This window comes from Microtus ochrogaster, chromosome 24, assembly GCF_000317375.1.
Source record: "Microtus ochrogaster isolate Prairie Vole_2 chromosome 24, MicOch1.0, whole genome shotgun sequence".
In the NCBI taxonomy this organism is placed as follows: domain Eukaryota; kingdom Metazoa; phylum Chordata; class Mammalia; order Rodentia; family Cricetidae; genus Microtus; species Microtus ochrogaster.
The window spans coordinates 23,272,194-23,294,341 of NC_022024.1; the positions used below are offsets into that span (position 1 = coordinate 23,272,194).

Here is a 22,148-nt window from a genome sequence, read left to right on the forward strand (position 1 = left end):
TGTGTGTGTGTGTGTGTATGTGTGTGTGTGTGTGTGTGTGTATACAGTGACAGACAGACATAAGAGAAAATACCATGGTGGAGATTATAATCGAAGGCAGATAGAACAAAATGCTGGAGTGAGAGGTGGAAGAGTCATCTGGGTCAGTTACAGTAGATAGGAAAACATTTAAAATAATGGCATTGTTTAGCTTTAAATAAAATGTGAAACAAAATGGGCAAAGTTAAGGGCTGAAGAAACCAGATTGAAGTAAAAAAGTTATGTTAAGGCTGCCAGAGAAAGTCATTCTAAAGGGTTTTGACCAGGAAGTTGAATCACACACAGAGATTTAAAAAGCAACAGGACAAAGAATGTATCTACGAGAGCTGATGAATATGCTGTCTGTATGCTGTCTGTGAAAGCAACTCAGGCAACAAGGATAAGACAGACACCAGACACAGGCAAGAAAAGGTTAGCTTCTAAGGACGCAGGAGTCTGTGGAAAGAGAACACAGGCAAATGTGCCCTCAGAGACAGCTAGTCCACAGGAAAAGACGTAGGACTGAGAAGACAGGGGACAGTCAGAAACAGCCAAACATCGGGGAACACTGAAAGGGAGGTGGGGTCCAACATTGAACAACACCCTAAAGATGTTTATGATCATGCACAGCGCAGGAAATGGCAACACCAAGCTTATCCGAGCACACACGGTTCCAGAGAACAAAATACCTTATCTCATTATCTTCTTCATTAATCTGTATATTTTCACCTGCTCTTGTGAGACTTGACTGTTTCTTCTGGGAAAAATAAAAGCAAAAACAAACCAATGGCATGGATTGCAGAAACACCAATGACTGCTGCAAGGTTTGAGGTCAGCGGTCTTCACTTGCATCACTAACGGCAACTACGTGCCATCCCAGGTGCTTTTCCTTAAGCATGCAAAATGTGTGTGCGCATGCACGCGCAATGAAGGGCGTGCGAGCATTATCAACTCAATAGTTTTAGACTATTCTATAAATGGTGATCAAATTAAAAAGCTATCTCTTAAAGTCAAGTCATAATGATTTAGCACCTTCAAAATTTTAGACAGACTTCAGCATGAGAACAAAAGAGGGAAGGTTCAAAGTAGCAGCCACATATAGATATATCTGTTTGGCTTTTAAGCACAGCTTATATAAGTCTCAATATATTTAATTCCTTTTTATATTTAGTTAAACTGGGTCCCATCCCTTAAGTGTGCATACTCAGTTACGGGACTGCTCCAATGCACAATGAAGAAGGATGGAAATCTTTCTGAGGCTTGAGTTTCATTGAGGCTCTACGCTATGATAAAAATGATCTTTTTTTCTCGATAGAACCATTTCTTGGAAAATAGGGGTACGTCAATCGTGTGAACATATGTGTAGATGGTATGAACAAACAAACATGTAAAGCTGTTGATGGGGTGGAAAGAATAGCAATCCCAGTATGAGGCTCACCTTCCAGTATAAGGCTCCAAAAGCAAATCCAATTACAAGAGAAATGAGCGCCGGCAATGCCATGGCTGTCCATTGTAGGCCGGGGTCTTCAGTGGACTTGGCGGCTTTCCCTGCGATTCAAAGAACACAGTGGTGAAGATCGCTGCTGCATTTGGGAGGTTTGCCCGTCAGGCTGTGGTTGTTCCCAAAGGCTTCCGTACTGACGTGCACAACCCTTCACAGTTTTCCAAAAGCAGGCTTTTCTGTTGAATTCTCTTTTTGCAAGCAGTATAAATTCCATACATGCTCCAGCATTTAAAAAAAAAAAAGAAAGAAACCCAACAGACAGCAGACAGAAAGAGACTTGAAGTGGTTAAGGTTCATGCATATGTGGAATATGGGCTTGGGATTTTCCCGAGCAGGAAGGATTTCTACCATCAAGCAAATCTTTCCTCTCTAATCAATTGTCAAATATTATCTAGCCTTCTGGGCCTTAGCGTTCTGATCACTCTCCCCCACCTGCCAACTTTAAAGAGCCTTGCAAAGTGGACCATCAGAACCTGCTTGCAGTCTGTTGAGGTTTAGTCTGCTGCATACACGAAGTCATTCAATGCATAAGGCATATACAGCACTTTAAGCAGCCTCAAAACTATGGCTCATTACTTATTCACATCCTCAGAGCACCCAGGGAACAAACTTTCTCCTTTCTACATCGGAAAGTTCAAAACTACACCGAAGACTGGCTGAAGCCACCAGTGTCACCCCAGTCGAAATAACACCTTGAGGACAAAAACAAATGACACCGAGGGCTGATACCTCTCCTTGAGAAGCTGAATGAGCCTCACAATAACTTCTTCCTCCCAAAGTGAGACTGACTTTGATTTTCCTATGGGACTCCTCACAGAGAACAGTTGAGTTATTTGGAAACATTGGCACATATGCTAGCTTGGAATTTCCTTTCAAAGAAATCAGAAATCTCCAACAATTACAGGACTCAAACTAAAATAAGATCAAGGTTAAGGTGACTGCTTTTAGCTAACCTTATAACAGGAATTTGGTCACGAGGTCAGCTTAGAATTATGTATTTACCATCTAACACCCCTCCAAGAGATGACTGTAAAGGAACAGATCTGCTGTGCATGTAAACCCATGCTGATAAGGGGAAAGCTCATAGGTTTAGCCTGAAATGTAAGAAGTCAATCTTATCCACTACAGCGAGAACAGGGATCCGCTATTCCTCTTGCACATGTCAGCAACAAGGAGGGAATTTCCTAATTCTCTGACTCCTGTACTTCCAACATCATGTTTGCTTGTGAGCTCATGCACACACATGCGTGAGAGGGGATGCGAAGGGTGGGCGTTCAGCATAAAACACAGGGATTGTGCGGGAAGTTGTGGGAAGGGGTACCACCCACTTAGATGATATTAACACTACCTCAAGACAGAGTGCTCTGGCTGCGACATCAGACAGACTTTGGGACAGACACATTCTAGGCATCCTAGGTTAGGGACCAGTAAGCATTTACCTCTTCAAACAAAATAGCCCCTGCATTGCAGACAGATTGAGTATAACCAAAGCAGTGACATACATCATAAGCAACTTTCAGGAATCTCAGTATTACTGCCTACCAATAAACAATCTGGCCATCTGTGTTTGTATCCCCTTTGAAGGATGACCAGCTATGGCTGCCATTGTCTACTGGGACCATGCACCCGCGGACTATTGGTAGACCCAGGCTGTACAGTCCAAAATGCAGCAACGTTCCTTCTATAGAAAAGGAAGGGAGAGGGATCCCCAAAAAAGGCACGGATGCTATTTCTTCTGCAGAGGTCAGTGTTGCTCACACTAACACACACCAGGGAAGACTTCAGCACCATCACCGTGACTTCTCCACCAGAACTGGATGCCTCATAGCCCACAGGAAGAGTAGCTGACCCAAAGCCCATGCACATCACAGAGCACTGCTTTAGTCTCTACAAGAGATTGCCTGCCAAGACCTTGTGGGAGAGAGAGTCGATCAAGACAGATTCTGAGTCATCCTCTGTCCCTGGGTCACAACAGCATGGACTGTCCCTCATTATTACCAAAACCTGCCCATGCTTGAAACAGCTTACGGACTGATTCATTTGTTACATATCCTAGCAATCAACATCTGGAAAACACCTGGAACACAGACATCTGTGCTAATCTTGCCTGGCTTCTTTTTAGGGAATTAGCCTTCTTAGGAACTCCCTGACAATGGCTCTCTCTCTCGCCACTTCGGAAACAGGCAAATGATTCAGATCCCAGACTCAGCATCACTGCTCCACAGTCCTATTGTCCCACAGGGTCTAGCTGCTCCATATGAATGACTAACTCTCACTAGACATTAAGTATGGCTCCACGCAATGCACACTGAGTCATTTAAATTCACAGAAGTCCCAGTGAAGGAGGGATTAGCACACACCAGCCTAAAGATTTAGAAAGTGCAAGCCACTTGCCCAAGGTCACTCAGCATGCTCTCGCGGGTCCATGTATCCTGATTCACAGCAGATCTCTAGGGGATGTGCAGCTGACCACAAAGCAGGGCTTTCTTTCTGCACTATTTATTTCAACACTGCTCAGAAAGCTCTCAGTCAAGGGTTCTTAAAACACTCTGGCTTTGCATAAAGAATGCTACTATTTACTCTGTAACTATAATCCCATTCATATAGACAGTAGTAGGCCTGAGTATGACTTCTCCCTGCTCATTCACATCATTCATAAGCCCTGGTCCTCTGATTGACACAGTTTAGAACTCCTCCTCCTCCTCTTCCTTCTTCCTCTTCTTTCTTCAACTTCGCTTTTGGTTTTCCAAGACATGTAGCCCTGGTTGTCCTGGAACTCACCCTGTAGACCAGGCCAGCCTTGAAAGAGAGCCATCTGTCTCTGCCTCCCGAGTGCTAGGTCTAATGGTGTGTGCCACCACAGCTTGGCCACTTATAACCCTTCCTTTTTTCTTTTCTTTTATTGGTGTTTTGCCTGTATATATGCCTGTGTAAGGGTGTTGGATCCTGGAGTTACAGTTGTGAACTGCCATGAGTGTGCTGGGAATTGAACCCGGATCCTGTGGAAGAGCAGTCAGTGCTCTTAATCATTGAGCCACCTCTCCAGCCCCTTCTTATAACACTTATCTCTACAAACTATGATTCTTTTTTCAAATTTTCCTGACCACTCTTCCCCAAACAGACCAATTTCCTTGATGCTACAGGCAAAAACATTTCACAATTCTATGGTGATTCATATCATAAACTGTACATAGGTGTTTCATTCATATCTCTTAGAATGTGAGCACCACAAAAGACTGGTATCTAACATATGAGTGACATTATACCTAGCCAAGCTGTGGAATGTAAGACCTATGTTTTACAAAAGAAAAAAAAGGGGTGAAATAAATGGGAATGGGGAAGGAAAAGAAAAATAGACCAGGATGACCACCTTACAGAGAGAGAGAGAGAGACTTAAATAGCTTTTGGATTTGCATCCAGGTTTTCTTTTTTTGTTTGTTTGATTGGTTTTTTTGTTGTTGCTGTTGTGGTTGGTGTTGTTTTTGAAGTTAGAAAGTAGGAAATTCTTTCCTTCAAATCAGGAGTGACAGCCTTCTCAAACTCCATAATTATAACCCTGGACACATTCTGTGAAACAACTATTCTCACCAATTAGGCCACAAGCAGTACAAGATGTGACTGCCAACAGAAATACAAGAAAGACCCATTACTGATTTTGGCTGCTCTGGGCTGGGAAGATGCAACTCCACTAAGGTTCCAGGCTCTCTTGAGAGATGGGCGTTCAGGGTTGCTGATTTGGGTGGAATTGAACCCTTGCACTTGATGGAAATGAACTGTGCGAACAAGAAGAATCACAAACCTTTTGCTGAGTCTCTTTAAGGTATCAGACAAATAATAACCTGTACAAAGGCAGGGAGACACATAGCAAAGGCTTGCCAGAACACAGCTCTTACCGAGCAAACACACTGATAGTCTTCACAGCAACACAAGGAGGTCTACGGCCCAGATTGTTCAGTATCCAGAGTACTCTAGAGACATTTCAGAAAACCCAAACTGTAAGAATGAGGCTGTTACCCTTTCCTTGTCCCTAACAAAGTTTTCAAACAAGCCTGGAAAGGAAGATGAAGCTTCTCTATCAGTGAAGGAACCACTAACCGAACAAAATGCAAGTCTCTAAAAGAATGCTACAAAACCCAGATGCCATCTAACAATATAACAGTCATGATATGTGGCATATGTTAAAAAATTACTGATGTTTAGAGAATAGCTGGCCACAATCAGGAAAACAAAAAAAGCTATAGAGATTGAATGCTAAGATGACATACATGTTCAACTTAGGTGGTAAGAATATTAGACAAAAAAAAAAAAGAAAGAAAGAAAGAAAATGTCTTGATACGAAGATAGAAAATCTCAGCACCAAAACATAAGAAGTAACTAGATGGAAATTCTAGAACATAAAAAGAAACCAGAGATGAGAGGAAACTCTGTCTGTAAGATTCAGTCCAGAGGAGGTTGAAGAAAACCTTAGTAAACTGGAAACCAAAGAAGTGAAAATTATACATTGAGATCAACAATGATAAAGAGGTTTCATAAAATTAATACAGACAATCCCAGCGCTTGGGAGGTGGAAACCGAGAATCAGCAAGCTGTGACCAGTGAGTTCAAGGCTAGCTGGGGCTGTGTGAGATCTTTTCTTTTTCTTTTCTTTTCTTTTTTTTTTTGTGAGATCTTTTCTTAAGAGAAGCACAAAGGAACGAAAAATAAAAACAATGCAAGTCTCATGACACCTAACACAATACCAAACTAACAACGTGATGTGTGACCGGCTGTCTCAGAAGAAGAGGAACAAGAGAATAAGGAGAAAATAGTTGCACACCTATGGGCAAACTCTCCTTAGCTTTGGGATTGGAAGTAAACTCAGAAATTCAAGAAACCAGACAAACGTCAAGAAAAATGAATACAAGAAAAATCACCTGTCATTAGCATCTTTCACATTAATTTTAAAAAGGGGGGAATATAAAGTACATGGAGAAAAGCAACTAAAATGGTTGGTTTTGCCTCTCAGATACCTTATTTGCAGAGAGAAAATGCAATGGTGTTACCTTTCAAAGAATAAAAGAAAAAAATTACTAACCCAGAATTTGCTATCTACTAAAAAGTACCTCTACATGCAACAAACACTACATATGTTTCTCAAGAAACGTGTTGTGGATAGATCTGTGTTGCAGAAAATGCCAAAGGGGTTCTATTTCTTGAGAAGAATTAATGTGAGGTAGAAACTTGGATTGAGGAAGAAATGGGAGGTATGAAAATAGCATAAAAAGTGACACACTTTTTTTATTGAAAGGATACAGAGTTGCTTAGAACAACAGTTTGAAAACTCTGAATATGGGCATTTATGACTTAAGGGTATGACATTTCATAAACACAATAGATCGGGTCAGGTAAGGTCCATGTTTTTTTTTTTCCTGAAGTACACCAATAATAACTTGAAAAAATATTACAAGTTAAGATGTATATTTTAGCTCCTCAGATCACTATAAATAACACAAAAAGATGCTGAAGATCAAACAGAAATAAAATGGATCCCTCAGAAGAAAGGGGCTAGAATGAAAAAAGAGGGAATAAAAACTGGAGCAAGAAAGCAACAGGAATATTTATCCACAACAATGACATTACATATAAAGAGTTGAAACAGCAGAGGCAGCTCGGTGTGGTACCCTTACTGGAATACTCAGTTCAGAAACTGAGACAGGCAGATAGCAAGCCTGGTTACACATTAGGAATTTGTTTCCAAAAAACCACGCATGTATGCATACTTTTGAAAAACCATAGAAACACAATATACAAAAATGTATGGGAATCAACAACACCAGTGCATACAAAGGAACTTACCTATTAAGGCAAAGAAATTAGTTTAAAATCAACTATGCAATTTTTCCAGCTTTAGAATCTGGAACAGGTTGAGTATGTTAGAAACAAAGTAAGGAGGATGGAAACAGTAAATATTAATATCAAGACAGGAACTGACGGTCTAAGATGTTAAAAGTGATTTCTTTGAACAGACGAATAGAAGAGCCCTAAGATGACACACGCATGAGAAACTCATCAAAACTCGTCAGATCCGATGTGTTAAGCATGCAGTTCAGCATTTTAGGTTTTCAGGAGACTGTCCAGCAACATCAGACACTGTAGACTGCCAGCCTGTGAGCTCTCGCACCACCCTTCCATCGGATGTATTAAAAGTCTATCCAGTGAAATGTATAGATGATTTTTCTTTTAAAATGACATAAGTTACTATAACTCTGTAAAGGAATGAGGCCAAAGTATATACACAGTATATTAAAGAGCCTTTGCAATTCTCGTTGCACAGATTTGAAAATAAGACACAGTCTTAAAGGAACTTGGGCTCTTGGGTAGAGAGGACTGAAATTTCAGGGAAACGACTACATTCTCCTCCAACATACATTCTTGGGCAAAATGACAATGTCGGCAATTTCCCAAACATGTGGTAGTAAACAGAGACACAAAACTGAAAATATCCTTGGATGTGAAGAGAGAGACTTAGCACAAATACTTTAAATGTCAAAACCCCATTCTGGCCCGGGACATTCTCCACAAAGTTTATTTTAAGCCTACAATGATTTTATAAAAAAAAAAAGTCTTCATCATATTTCTACAATTAATTTCATGCCTTATTTAAAATAATCTTAGCAGAAAGTTTATTGGCCTAATTCCTTCATCATTACCTTAAAACTCCAGGGAAATCCAAGTCTATCAATCAGATATTTAATTGTCAGGAAGACCATACAAGGAATAACAGTAACAGAACAGTATGATTAGCAATAGTGTATAAAATGTCTTTAAGGTCCATGCAATACTCCTAGAGAGGCTACTTGGAGCCGTGCATGCATTAAGTCAGGTGCGTGTACTTACTATTACTGCTACTGCTGCTGTCATTCCTAAGGGAGCTGGCTGCAACAGGGGGTAACATAAATGGTTTTGTGACACTGACTCTGGAATCTAAATAGAAAGCAATAACGTGTCAGTGTTACCATGGTGATTGATATGAATCACAGAGTCCCCAAAAGGTGAAGTGCCATACCAGAGCACATGCTAGGCCTGCTCCCCAAATCTAGATCATCCAGTTCCTACTTACTCATACTTAGTCCTGTTACTCAGTTTTATCAAGAAATCCACTATAGCCATCTTGCAGAACAATGATTTATGGCATGCATACACATGTTCAGAAATGTGAATAACGAAAGGCCTTTGGTAATTTGTCATATTTTGAAAGAAAGCAATGATGTTAGTTCTATCATAGGGACCCAGCTCAGGGAGAATAGGGATTCAAACGAGCTGGTGAGTGTTGGAATTCAAGTCTTAAGGAAAAGATCTGAGAAGTGAAGAATAGGGACACTGGGAATGAAGAATAACAGAATTCTACTCTATTAACAAATATCAGGTAAGAAAAAAATGTGAGCCACCATTGTGCGTTGTTAACTCACACAATTCTCCCATTTAAAAATAGTGAGTATTGTTTTTGCCTCTGAAATTGACATATCTCTAACAATTAATAGATGATAATCACTAGTGGTCATCAACATTGGGTTTTTTTTATTGGAAAAACAGACATGGTCTTACTATCATAATGCATCCAGCTGATTCAGAAATAGAGTCTTAATAGAAGTCTCAGCTATCTACATACATTTAAAACAGAAATGCTTAAATGTCTTACCTTTCTCGGGACCTATTGTTGACGAAAGCACACAATCGCTGGTGTCAGCTGCCACCATAAAGTCCTTGAAAGCATCAATGGATCTATTGAAAATACTAAAGAATTCTTCAGGAGTGAAGAGCCTGGGTTCTGGCCTCTTCGGTGATTCTTTTACATTCTAGACCAAGAAATAAATCAAAGAAATAAATAAGATTCTATTTTCCAAAGAACTCGAAGTCTTCACTGATGTCAAGACAATGGACTACAGACTGTGCCCTCAAAGATAAACTATTTGAAATCTACCAGCCGACAGTTTCGAACAGCTGTTCTAATAGACACAACTCGAATTGGATAGAGGATAATGATCACATCCGATCAGTCTCAGATTCAACTCATGACCAAAGCAACTAGAGGAGGCAGAAATACAAAAGGAACGTAAAATGATCCCCCAAAATTAAGAATTTTTAAATATTAAAAATTAATATTAAATTAAAGTATGAATGTTAGCATTTATTTATTTATTTGTGTTTTTCTTTGTTTTTTTTTTATTGAGACAGAGTTTCTCTGTGTATCAGCCATAGCTGTCCTGGAACTAGATTTGTAGATCAGGTTGGCCTTGAACTCCGAGATCTGCCTGCCTCAGACTCCCCAAGTGCTGAGATTGAAGGAGTGCATCCCCACACCCATTAAGTGTTAGCTTTTAAAAGACTCCTCCAGAAAATATGTTCCAAGAATTTCCATCTGGGCAGTCCAAATATAGAAAGGATTTGAACTGAAGGGAATTCTTTTAATTTTTTATTTCTTAGTTATTTGTACATATGTGTTGAGGGGGTTGGTGGCATGTGCAGGTATGAATACAGATGGCCATCCATGGAGTCCAGAAGAGGATATCACATCCCCTGGAGCTGGAATTACAGATGGTTATGAGTTACTCGGCATGGGTTCTAGAAACTAAATAAACTTGAAAAGCTTATTGCCTTTGCCTGATTATATTTGATTTATATATGATTATATATAATATAATCATATAATATATATAATATTATACTTGATTTATATTTGCCTTATTATATTTGCCTTTGCTCTTTACTGCTGACATCTCCACAGTCCCACAGAAAATTCTTATATGTCGTCGATCAAGAAATTCTGCTCACAGGGAAATACCCTACTGAAACTCTCATGCACACATATCATAAGACAGAGAAAAACTATAGCAGCAGTGTTTGTCACCCTGTGCCAATCAATGGATGGGTGGCTTACTAAACAGTGGTATTCTCAGTAATAATGGAATCAACTTTACATGTATGAAAGTTACTATAACATAAACAATAGCGGATGAAAGAAACACATCAGAAGAATAGAAAGAGTATGGTTGGCTTATATAAAGCTTACAGATTCAAATCATAGCTCTCCGTTAGGAACACATAAACAATATTATATGGTATCACTAGCACACGTCTATAATTTCTGGGGCCCCAATAAAAATGTCACGGTTAGCAAATGCACATTCTTTGTTATTTGTGATGCTTTACCCAACACTGCCATTCATTAAACACGAGTCATCTGTTAATCCTCAATACACACACTATTTCCCTTGTGATAATCTTGCGAGGTACCCATTCTTTTGGGATTTTTACTTGCTATGAATGAAATGACATTCTAGCCGCAATAGTAACAGGTAGTGTGTAGAGAAGTCAATGTTCAGATCGTGGATTTCAAGCTTTTGTGAAACAAGAGAAATGGCAAACTGTCATGAAGAGATTATTAATGACAAGAACACCAAGCAGAGACAGTGTTAAGTAGGATTTGAGTCTTAAGAGTTTTGGTGAGAACAGGGAAAGAACATTCAGGGCTTAAAGAAAAAAGTGTTTAGATTTCTACAAGTCCATCCAATAGGCCAAACTGGCTAGATGAGCCTTCTAACCAGTTGGATCTCGTTCTCAACCTCCCTACAGCTGTTACCCTTTAATACAGTTCCTCACGTTATGGTGCTCCCCCCCATCAATAAAATTACTTTCGTTGCTTCTTCATAACTGCAATTTTGCTACCATTATGAACGGTTATATAAATATCTGATATGTATGATATCTAATACGTAACCCCTGTAAAAAGGGGATGCTCCCCAAGGGTCACAACCCACAGATTGAGAACCACTGAATTAGATCCTTCAAAACCTAGTCTATTTCAGAGATAGTACTACAAATAACAATACCAAGATGTGTCCACATTTATTTCGCTGCATGTGGCCCAAAAGTACTCATCAGAGACATTCCATGTTGATACTTGTGAGAGAGATTGTACTCCTGGGCCCCATTTTAGGAATAAAGAAATTAAAGTAGCAAAAAGTTAAGACAGGCAAAGCTGATCAGTGACAGACTTAGAACTTGAACTCCTTACTGTTAATTCCTTAAGTCCTGGGGTCCATTACTATCCCACAGGAGCAGAAGCCACGCTAGGATCCTGTCCAGACCCTGAAGATAGACCAACGATTCTACAATGACAGGAGGAACCCAAGTGTACTGCTGTTGTCAGTGTATGCTAATTACATCACAGAGAACAGAGTAAGCAGTCTGAGTTCTCCAAGGGCAACATTGGGTTTAAATATATTTGAAACTTACTGGGAAGGCGATATGAACTCCACTGAGGTATGAAATGAAAATAAAAGCAAAAGCAAAATTGTTTTTAGTATTACAGTGCGAAGATACTGTATTTTCACCTTAGGTGGCAATATTTAGGCCTGAATATTCATTTCAGCATTGCAGTAGAACTACAGATTATGGACTCTGACTAGTTTTAAAATAAAAGTTTACATTTAAAATAGCACCAAATCAGGAGGCTCCCATCCCACCAATACCATTGGATAGGAAAGGTCTTATGAGCTGTATAAGAAGAATGAATTCTAATGACTATCACATTACCTTAGGTGCATTTTCTTCCATACATTCCACGAGGTCATCCACTATCTTCGTAAGCTTGTCTATGATGGAGTAATTGCTCAAGCCTTCGGAAATATTTGAAAACTTGTCCAGAAGGTCAGTCAAGCTGAGTGACAACTGTATTACCATATCTCGTAACCAACAGTGACTGGGCTGGAAGACATTCAAAGAGAAGACCAAACATCCATGAATAAAGGGCAAGGGGGCCAGAGGGCTCTTCACATCTATCTGTCACCCGAGTTAGTCACCTACTGCAGGACAAAAGACTTCCTTAGAACACAGCAGGTCAACTCTTGTCTTGCTCCAGCCAGATTTAAAAAAAAAAAAAAAAAACCAGAATGCATGAGATCAGAGGAAATGGTCCATGACTTTCCCTTCCACGGGAGAAAATGAAGCCAACAAGAGCTAACCCTTAACCCACACAAAGTTCATCTATGAATGGACTTAAATTCTACAGAAGATTATTTATGGTCTACTCACTGTGACCCCCCCCCCTCAAGAGCATTAGATACAGGTTGGTGTTTTAGGAATTACCAACAGTTACTGGGAAGGGGAGTCTTAGCTCTGAAGGAACGCCAAGGCTAACATAAATTAACCTAAAGGTCTCGATAGGTTTCAAGGCTTCTGAGCAGACAGATTACACGGGCGGGCACATGGTTTGAGGGCTGAATGGAAGCTCTTCAGCCTCGTTGGCAGTACCAGCTGTGTTGTGTGTGGGAGGGGAGCGCAAGGTGAAAGTGTTTTCCTTGTTCAAAACTATCATTCCACAGTTTGCTCAAAAACTATCTAAAATTTCAAGGCTGTGATAGCGGCACACGGCACCCAGCAGGCTCAGCTCAGAGAGCCATTTCTGTCCAGTTGTTAGATAGCAAGGAGAAGCTGTGATCCGGCCCAGCTGCACTCTGGTCTAGAATTTATGTCTTGTTATCTATGGGGCCTCTACTGCAGCGTATTCTGGGGCGTGTGGGGTTGCTCAGAAACTATGTACTAAAAGGATAGATGAATGGATGGAGAAAAGGAATTAATTAGCGGCCGGAGAATTGACTCTGGTTAAGAGCACAAGTTGCTTTGGCATAAGACACGGGTTTACTTCTCAGCACCCTCGGGACAGCTCCCATACATCTCTAGCTCCAGTTCCAAGGGACCCCAATGACCTCTTCTAGCCCCCGAGGGTACCTGGCAAACACACAGTGCACATATATGTAAGCAAGCACTCACTATGAAGACTGCAAATCCTCCAAGTTCCTACTTGGATTGTCAACAAGTTGGTTTCAAAGCTGTCAGTCTTTCATGAGCCACTCTGTGAGTGGGTCTCCTATGGGGTCGATAGGCAAGCTCTGGAGCAGACACACTACAAGACCATTTATACAGTAAAACAGCCATCACCAACCTGTGCAATCAGCTGCAGCTATACAAATTTCCTTTTTATTCTCTGCTGCCGATATTTGTGCCTATCCTCTTGGATCTTCTGACACAGTTAAATCCCTTTGTTTTGAACCAAGACACCCCTTTTATCCTGAGGTTGTTTCTTCAAAAAAAGCGTTCCTTCTCTCTACTTTCTTTCTGTACCCCCCCAAGACCCCCTGGCTACAGTGGAAGACTATGCTCATTCATTTCTTGTTTTTAACCTGGAGAAATTTTCGAAGACTTACGATGCCCTCTGTTGAACTCTACTTATGATCATTTCATCTTCTCCTTTCTATTTAGTTAAGACTTCTCTCATTTTCCCAGACTTAAATCAAGTCCGAGTAATAGGATTTCCCAAGGTCTATCTTTTCAAACGCAGGGACAACTTGTCTTCATGATAACAACTTCTTTGACATAAATTCACTCATCAGCCAGGTGGTAGTGGTGAACCTTTAATCCCAGCACTTGGAGGGCAGAGGCAGATGGAGCTCTGTGAGTTCAAGGCCAGCCTGGTCTACAGAGCAAGTTACAAGACAGCCAGGGCTTTTTACAGAGAGAAGCCCTGTCTCGAAAAAAAAAAAAAAAAAAAAAAAAGACAAAAAAAATCATTCATTCCTTTCTTTCCTTTTTGTCCCCATCCCCCACCCTGCTACACAGACAGGACCTCGCTGTGAAGTTCAGATGAATGATCACCTTGTGATCCTTCTGCCTCAGTCTCCCAAGTACTGGGATTAGAGAAACACGCCACCATACGCCAGGCTTGCTAGATACATCTTCTGGACACCTGCTAAAAACTCACCCATTTCTAAGCCCTTGCTATATTGTATTCAACAGTCACTATCGTTTGTACCAGCGTTCTCTTGCGAAGACAGCATCTTTAACTCAACCCTATGCATTCTCTAATCTGTTCACACAGCTATGCAGGGGCTTTGTAAGACTCTTGGATCTACTGGAGAGACAACCAAAGCAAACAAATCCATATTCACTGTCAGCCTCTTTCCACCTTCCTTCTGGGAAGGCAGGGGTGGGGGGGATTACTGGGGGGTGCAGAGACAGAATGTGGAGGAACAGGATGAGGGGGAGAAAGGAGGGCAATGGACGACCAGTTTTGACTAGAACATCAAGCAGTTTCTTTTCCTTCTTTTTTTTTTCTGTTTAATTAAATATAGTCAATGATTTGCAAGGAGAACAAAACAGAGTGCACTAAGCATTTCATTCGTGAGGCCAGAGGAAGTCTGTTGTTCAATTGTTCCAAGATTATGGTTATGAAATAGCTGATTAAGTGTTGTCAAGTTCACAAACAGAATCCTCTCTGCTTTGCCTGGAAATGGCACTAAGGCAACTTTTATCTTTCCGGGGCCATTTAAAACTTTAATGCTTAAAAGTAAATATTAACTCACAGCCATTATTAGAAGACAGACTGTTCTCGCTGGCTCAAAGAATGTGAAGGGTGAGGAAAGTTAACAGCAATGCAAGATGTTATAGAAAACACACTGCCTTCACATAGCTGAAGGACACATCATTTGACTTGACTGGGTTTGCTTTTTGTCTTTTTTTTCTTTTCTTTTCTTTTCTTTTCTTTTTCTTTTTTTTTTTTTTTTCGAGACAGGGTTTCTCTGTGGTTTTGGAGCCTGTCCTGGAACTAGCTCTGAAGACCAGGCTGGTCTCGAACTCACAGAGATCTAATCCATACATATATCCATCAAAAGAAGAAATGAAAACTGCTTTCAATAGGAAAACTGGCCTGCGTTTTTCCTTGCCTCCATACTGCATATAATCTTACCTTCCTTCCTGTCACCTTCCGATTTCCACTCTCTAAGTATTTCATTTGAGAGTTGGTAGGAGCTTAATTAGAGTGGGTCTTTCTGAGGCTCCTGGAGCATCATGTGTTGGCTACTCCTACATATTTGTACCCGTATTAATCGAAAATGCTAATTGACTGCATGACCTTAAACCACCATCTCTGGACCAGGAGCGGATCACTACCACTACTGATTTAGCTAGGACTTTTCCTAGGGATTTGAGTGGACCGTGGGCACCAGATAACATGATATCAGCACACGACTAAATGAAAGATACAACGAAAGGCAAATATAATTGTCAGTATTCTAAACACGAGTGGGAGCTGAATGCTTGGCAGTGGCAATGATGGAAACACCCACACAGCCCTACAATCAGGAGAATGTTGAAAAGAAGACGCGTGGGTTCCGTAAGCTGTGTGATGGGGCAGCTCTGCGGCATCAGTCAGTCAATTTGAGCCATGCGTGATGAAAATGTGGTAGAAATTCCTTAGGGCTTGCTAAGTCTGAATATTTTGTCCCCTCAGAATCTGACATGTTATTCTCCATCAGTTGGAGAAGCACAGTCTCTTTGTGCCCCATATAAGATTCAAGGATTTCAGCTGGGCGGTGGTGGTGCACACCTTTAATCCCAGCACTCGGGAGGCAGAGGCAGGTGGATCTCTGTGAGTTCGAGGGCAGCCTGGTCTACAAGAGCTAGTTCCAGGACAGGCTCCAAAGTTACAGAGAAACCTTGTCTTGAAAAAACATAAAAAAAATAAAAATAGAAGGGTTTCACAGTAAACAAAGCATACTTGGTATACTTGGTAGCTATGTACTTTCTTAGTGAGCTGAAATTTGGTTTATTACTATCAATCAGATTCTGAGGGAGAAAAGCCCTAGCTAGTAAACTTTGAATGGTATTCACAAGAAGTACACACCCAGCTTCTAATTCTTGGCCACAGCAATATGATTCCACGAGTGGGAAAATCTAATGTTTCCTTAAAATAGCACGCTGTAAAAGATTATGTCTTTCCATGGTTAGTAGTCTTCCCCAAAACTTAACTCCTTTTAGATGATCTGGGTTTGGGGGTGACTCTGTGAGTCCTCCCCTGAACAATTTGTCTGGATCTTCAGCGCTTTTCCATTCAGTTTGCCTGTTCTCTTTAGAATTAAAGAGATGGACAATACTCAGTCTGACCAAGATGGTATTCAAACAAGCAATGTAAACACATGCTATTTCTTGGGACAGGACTAGAAACGGCTCCTGAGCCAGACCCAAAGTAGCAAAGGGGGGGACACATCGCCAAGAGGTAGCAGAGCCCTAAGGTCACGAACTCAATTCTTAGCTACAGTCACCTCACTTGGAATTCTAGGCAAGACAATTCATTTAGGGCTTCCCTCCCTCCCTCTGTGAAATCAAGGGATCTGTTTCATTTGTCCTGGCAACTGCTGGAGGCGACCCCCATCTGCGGTTACTTGTAACAGCATGCACGGTGAACGTTTCGTGTCTGAAGTGGGATTTGTTGTAGGTATGAAATGCGCAGAGGATTTTCAATAATGAAAGGAAGGCACACTATTCTAGTGATACTTTTACGTCAAAGTAAATAATTGCATTTTGAATATTACAAGTTAAATATAATTTATTACATTCAATTGTATCTGTTCTTTTAAACTTTTTTTTAAAAATGCAGCTACACAAGAAGTGAGGGTTACATGTGGCTCTTTGTTTTCTGTCAGATAGGAATTTGGTTACATGTTCTAAACAGGGCCCAGTTTATCCATTTTCCTTTTCCTTTCTTTCTTTCCTTTCATTTTTAAGAAACACTTTTTTTTTTTTTTTTTTTTTTTTTTTTTTTTTTTTTTTTTTTTGTTTTTTTGTGGTTTTGGAGCCTGTCCGGAACTAACTCTTGTAGACCAGGCTGGCCGCGAACTCACAGAGATCCGCCTGCCTCTGCCTCCCAAGTGCTGGGATTAAAGGCGTGTGCCACCACCGCCCGGCTAAGAAACACTTTCTTAAGGCAGGTATTGGAGGCATGGGACTATAACCCCACTACTTCAAGATGATGAAGTAGGAAGATGTGGAATTTAAGGTCATTGCTGGCTCCATAGTGAGTTTGAGGTCATCCTAGGCTACAGAAGAACTTCTCAATAAAATAAAATATTTAAAGTAATACTTTCTTCCTAAATGGAAGGTTAAAGTCGGTGAAGAGATAAACCTGCTTATCTACTTAGCTGAATTTAATTTCTAAAGTAAGTATCATATCATAGGGGTGGACCGTCTAAATCCATATGGACAGGGACATGTCTTATGATGACAGTGGACACCTGATTCAGATAAGCCCATAAGAAAAATCTCCGCCACAATAGAGTGGTGATCAGAGCTATAATTAATAGTCTTTGAGTCTGGCTAAATTTTAGTGTGTCAGTTTAGGGACTGAGACAGCTGTGGAGCAAGGAAGAAGCACTCTGCACAGACACAAGGAAAATCTACAGAGAATCAGACACAAGGAAGGGAAAACCTGGTAGCCATGCAACCACTGTCCCCATGAGACACACACACGCCCAGGCCCTTGGCAGTGAGCTGTTTTTCCTTATCTTCCAACAAAGGGACCTACCTTCCCTTCCTTTCTTCTTTCCTTTCCCTTCCTTTTCTTTTTTTCCCCCTTCCTTTTCCTGGTTAAGTTTGAGTCCCCTATTGTTAAAAAAGGACATGGGCATCCTTATCAGTATGGTAAGATAGGCTTCTTCAATACTCAGAAATCTGGCATTTTCACTACAATTAAATTAAATGTTGTCTGGTAAGTGGTTTCTGAGTAAGTACTATATGTGGGAATGTACTATATCTAGGGAATGGAAAGAAGAAGTACTCTATCTAAAGACTGGAAAAGAATACAACAAGGTGAAGAGGCCACCCCTGCTCTTTCTGTAGTTAAGACAGAATAAACAAGGAGTCAACAACAGAGTCATAACATCTGGGCATGGTAGCACACCCGTGAATCAGCAGCCAGCCCTTGGGAGGCTGAGGCAGGAGGACTTTGAGCTTGAGACCCACCAAGTTATTATCATCATAATGATAATAATAATGACAGTGATGATGGTGACCATTATTACGTATATGCCATACATCACAACACATTGAGATGAGCACATAACCCCATATACTTCAGTTGCCTTCTAAGAATTATGATATTATACCCACAATGAATACCTTCTTGGGAAGTCCACAGAAATCAAGAGATAATGAGCTAAAAGACAACATTCCTTCAGCGCGCACATGGTGTTAGTGCTGCTGACCACTGTGTCTTCAGCATCAATTTTCTAGGGTCCCATATTAAAAAGGAAAGAGAAGGACCTTAACCTACTTTTAAAAGAGCCATTAGCTACCAAATGTTCAGTTCCCAGATAGCCACAATTCCATGGTAGGGTAAGTGGGCAGAAGAAAGGACATCCCTAGAAAGGGGAAGCAGTAATCAGCATAGCACAAAAGTGGAGAACAGGTAGGACTTCAGGGGGCAGTGAAACCTCAGGCTGGGGTGGAGAGTTGGTGCGGAGGAAACATGGGTAATACCAGAGCGAGGCAAGATTGTGGAGATTATGGATTATAAACAGCAAGTTTAGGGGTTTGGCTCTCAGCTCAGCCTTCTGCAAATGAGAACGAGATGGTTCTTTTTTTTTTGTTTGTTTGTTTTTTTCGAGACAGGGTTTCTCTGTGGTTTTGGAGCCTGTCCTGGAACTAGCTCTTGTAGACCAGGCTGGTCTCGAACTCACAGAGATCTGCCTGCCTCTGCCTCCCGAGTGCTGGGATTAAAGGCGTGCGCCACCACCGCCCAGCTAACGAGATGGTTCTTGAGCAGAAATGATTCCATACAAACAGACTAGGAGGCTCAAATGCACAACTAAAAACTCTTACAACGAAGACCTCATGGGATGTGAACAAATTTGAAGACTAAATAGGAGCATTGCGGAGGTTCAGATACTGCATCACCTGGGACCTTAAGGATCGAAAGGGATTGATTACGTGTCGGGGAATGCTTCTACTTCCTTTCATTGTATCCTTCCATCAAACACTTACTAAATGGCCACCACCCCCCACCCCCCCAGAAGTCACTGCAGGTGAAGATCAGCACAACAAATGAAAACAATGTGTATGCATAGACTTCCTTCATTTTTGCAGTGTTTGTGGGTTAGGGGAAGACTATCAATCAAATAGCCCTGTATTTTGAAACTGTATTTCCTGTATTCAGGAAACTGTATTTTGAGCCCTTGTTGGAATAATGCCTTTTCCTGTTTCAGAAGATGAAAGGGAAGCCAGTCAGTACATACGAAGGAGGGATAGAGCCACAGTTGTATGATCATTTTTAAGTCCCCCTGTTAAACCAGGAACCGAAGGACACAATAAGAAGGAGTAAAGAACACAGAGACGGTCAAAGAGCCTCAGAGCAAACCTGCATGTGCCCTAGGAAAGTTTTGGAGGAAGACACAGATGAAAGCTACAGATAAAGACAGCTAGGCAGTGTACTGTCCCCGTAATGATAGAGGTCCTCAATCAATCATTTCCCTTTCAGCTGCTCCTTTAGGAACTGGGCCTGTGACTCAGTGTGCCCTGCATAACCGCAATCCTGGGTCTGCTCTCAAGCACCGAAACAAGCAAACCAAAACTGAAAAAGATGGAACCGTAGAGATTAGCTCGGGCAATAAAGGTCAATCGTTATGAACTCTGATAAGGAACAGGGTGTTCACGCGGGCTTAAGGTGTCTCCAAGGCTGTTAATGAGAAAATACACAGGAATCAGTTGAACATCTTCATTAGGTGAGAGAAACAAGTTGCCTTGTGGGAGATGACATTCGTACACTCCAGCCTCGGGAGGGACAATCTGAGCAAGTGGCAGCAAGAGACACCCTGGCTTAGACCGCATCAATTCGGCAGAATCAGTAGGAACTATCAGTCACACTTGAAAGGGGACACTTTACCATAAACACAAAGAAAGGCTGAGCAGGGACTTCTGAAGGGGACTTCAGGCTACGATCTGCTGATTTCTCTTGTAGCTAGAACAAACTACCACAGAGCTGGTAGACAAGATGGAGTTTCTTCAACAGTTCTGGAGGCCAGACATTCAGGACAAATCTTACTGAGGTGAAGGTAAGTCACTCACAGGTACCCAGGGAGGACTTTACCCTGCCCTTTCCAGTTCCTACAGGCCACCAGCCAGCCAGTGTTCCCGGAGCCACCGCTTTCATCTTTAAAGCCAGCACAAGAACATTTGCAAATTTCCCTCTCAATCTCAGACACAGCAGATCCCTTGATAAGGATGCAAGGGCCTTGGCTGGGCCCACTTGATAATAAAATCTTCACCTAACTACTTCTTCCGGGCTAATCTTCTCATCTCGCAATCTGAACTGAATTACTTCTTCAAAGTCCCCACAGCCAGATAAATTAACGGGACTACAGTATCTGAGGGGAAATCACTATTCTTGATATTAAAATCATGCTATTCGAGAGGGAGCAGCTCAGCAGTTAGGAGTTGTTCTTCTATCCCATGCCTCAAGTGCAATTCTCAGCACCCAAGTCCAGCAATACCTCTAGTCTCCACACATGCACTCGTGAGCATGCATGTGTGTTTGTGTGTGTGCATGCTCACACATGCACACACATGCACACACACAATTTAAAACACTAAAAAATAAATCTTGAAAAATTAAATCATAAATCATGATCAAGGGATGGACCTTTACTAGAGTCAGAGAAACGAAACTGAAGATGAAACTGAAGACTGCCAGTGCATTAACATATAATGGCTAAATTTACTAGAGTTGAAAGTATCTTGCTGATAGGTAAGAAATTATTCTCTCCTTAAGAAAGACATACTAAAGTATTTAGAAACAAATGGCCATGAAGGACATAACGCATTTGGAAAAAATAATACATACTTATATAGAAAACAATAGCTTTTCTAAAGCAAATGGATACTGGGTAAAAAAAAAAAAACAGTTGAACCTGAACTAGGACATACATTGTTCTTTGAATATTCTTGTAATTATTCTGTACAGCTAAGGGCACTTCCAAATAAAAAGTAAAAAAAAAAAACTCTGTGACTGTCTAAATATAATTAACTCTAATTTAAAAATGATGAGGAATTTACCCCAGCAGCTCCTGGTGTATGGGCTGAGACACACCAGAACAAACACAGCTGTGTAGCAACCTTCAGCAACCCCACGTCCATTCTTTCTATGGTAACCGCCGGGTGAATGAAGGACCCAGCAACGTTCATTCAGGTATTTCAGGGAATTTTTTTTAATAACATTTTTTTTAATTTATTTTACATACCAACCAGTTTCCCCTCTCCCCTTTCCTTTTTTCCCTCCCGTTTCCCATCTACCCCTCTCCCCCATCCACTTCTCCTCCATCTCCATGGAGAAAGGGACAGGCCTCCCATAAGCTTGCACAAAGCAAGACACAGCAAGTTGAGGCAGGACCAAGTCTCCCCTTGAGTTCAGGAAGGCCCAGGTAATCCAGCATGAGGAACAGGTTGCCAAAAGCCAGCTAAGCACCGGGAGAGGTTCTGCTGTCACTGTTAGAAGCCTTCCTAAGAGACCAGGCTACGCAATCGCCACACACATGCAGAGAACCTAGGTCATTCCCACGCAGGCTCGTCCTGCGTCCACGAGCTCCCTTCAGCTGTCTCTGTGGGTTCCTTTATCATTCTGGTATTTCTAAGCCTAAGAAGTTGAAGGAATGCCTGGCGGTGGTGGCGCATGCCTTTAATCCCAGCGCTTGGGAGGCAGAGGCAGGCGGATCTCTGTGAGTTCGAGACCAGCCTGGTCTACAAGAGCTAGTTCCAGGACAGG

At 41.3% G+C, this 22,148-nt stretch overlaps 1 protein-coding gene across 2 annotated transcripts in view; it reads right to left on the minus strand.

Moving 5' to 3' along the window:
• The window catches only part of Kitlg (KIT ligand), an 87,132-nt gene that overhangs the window by 11,781 nt on the left and 53,203 nt on the right, over positions 1-22,148 (minus strand). Inside the window, exons 4-8 of one of the 2 annotated variants that reach the window (XM_005358119.3) lie at positions 12,098-12,268; positions 9,201-9,357; positions 8,399-8,485; positions 1,457-1,566; positions 708-775 (exon numbers count right to left, since the gene is read on the minus strand). In XM_005358119.3, the coding sequence (XP_005358176.1) occupies positions 708-775; positions 1,457-1,566; positions 8,399-8,485; positions 9,201-9,357; positions 12,098-12,268 (593 nt within the window). The remainder of the gene's footprint in view (positions 1-707; positions 776-1,456; positions 1,567-8,398; positions 8,486-9,200; positions 9,358-12,097; positions 12,269-22,148) is intronic. The other variant, XM_005358120.3, reaches the window with a different exon arrangement.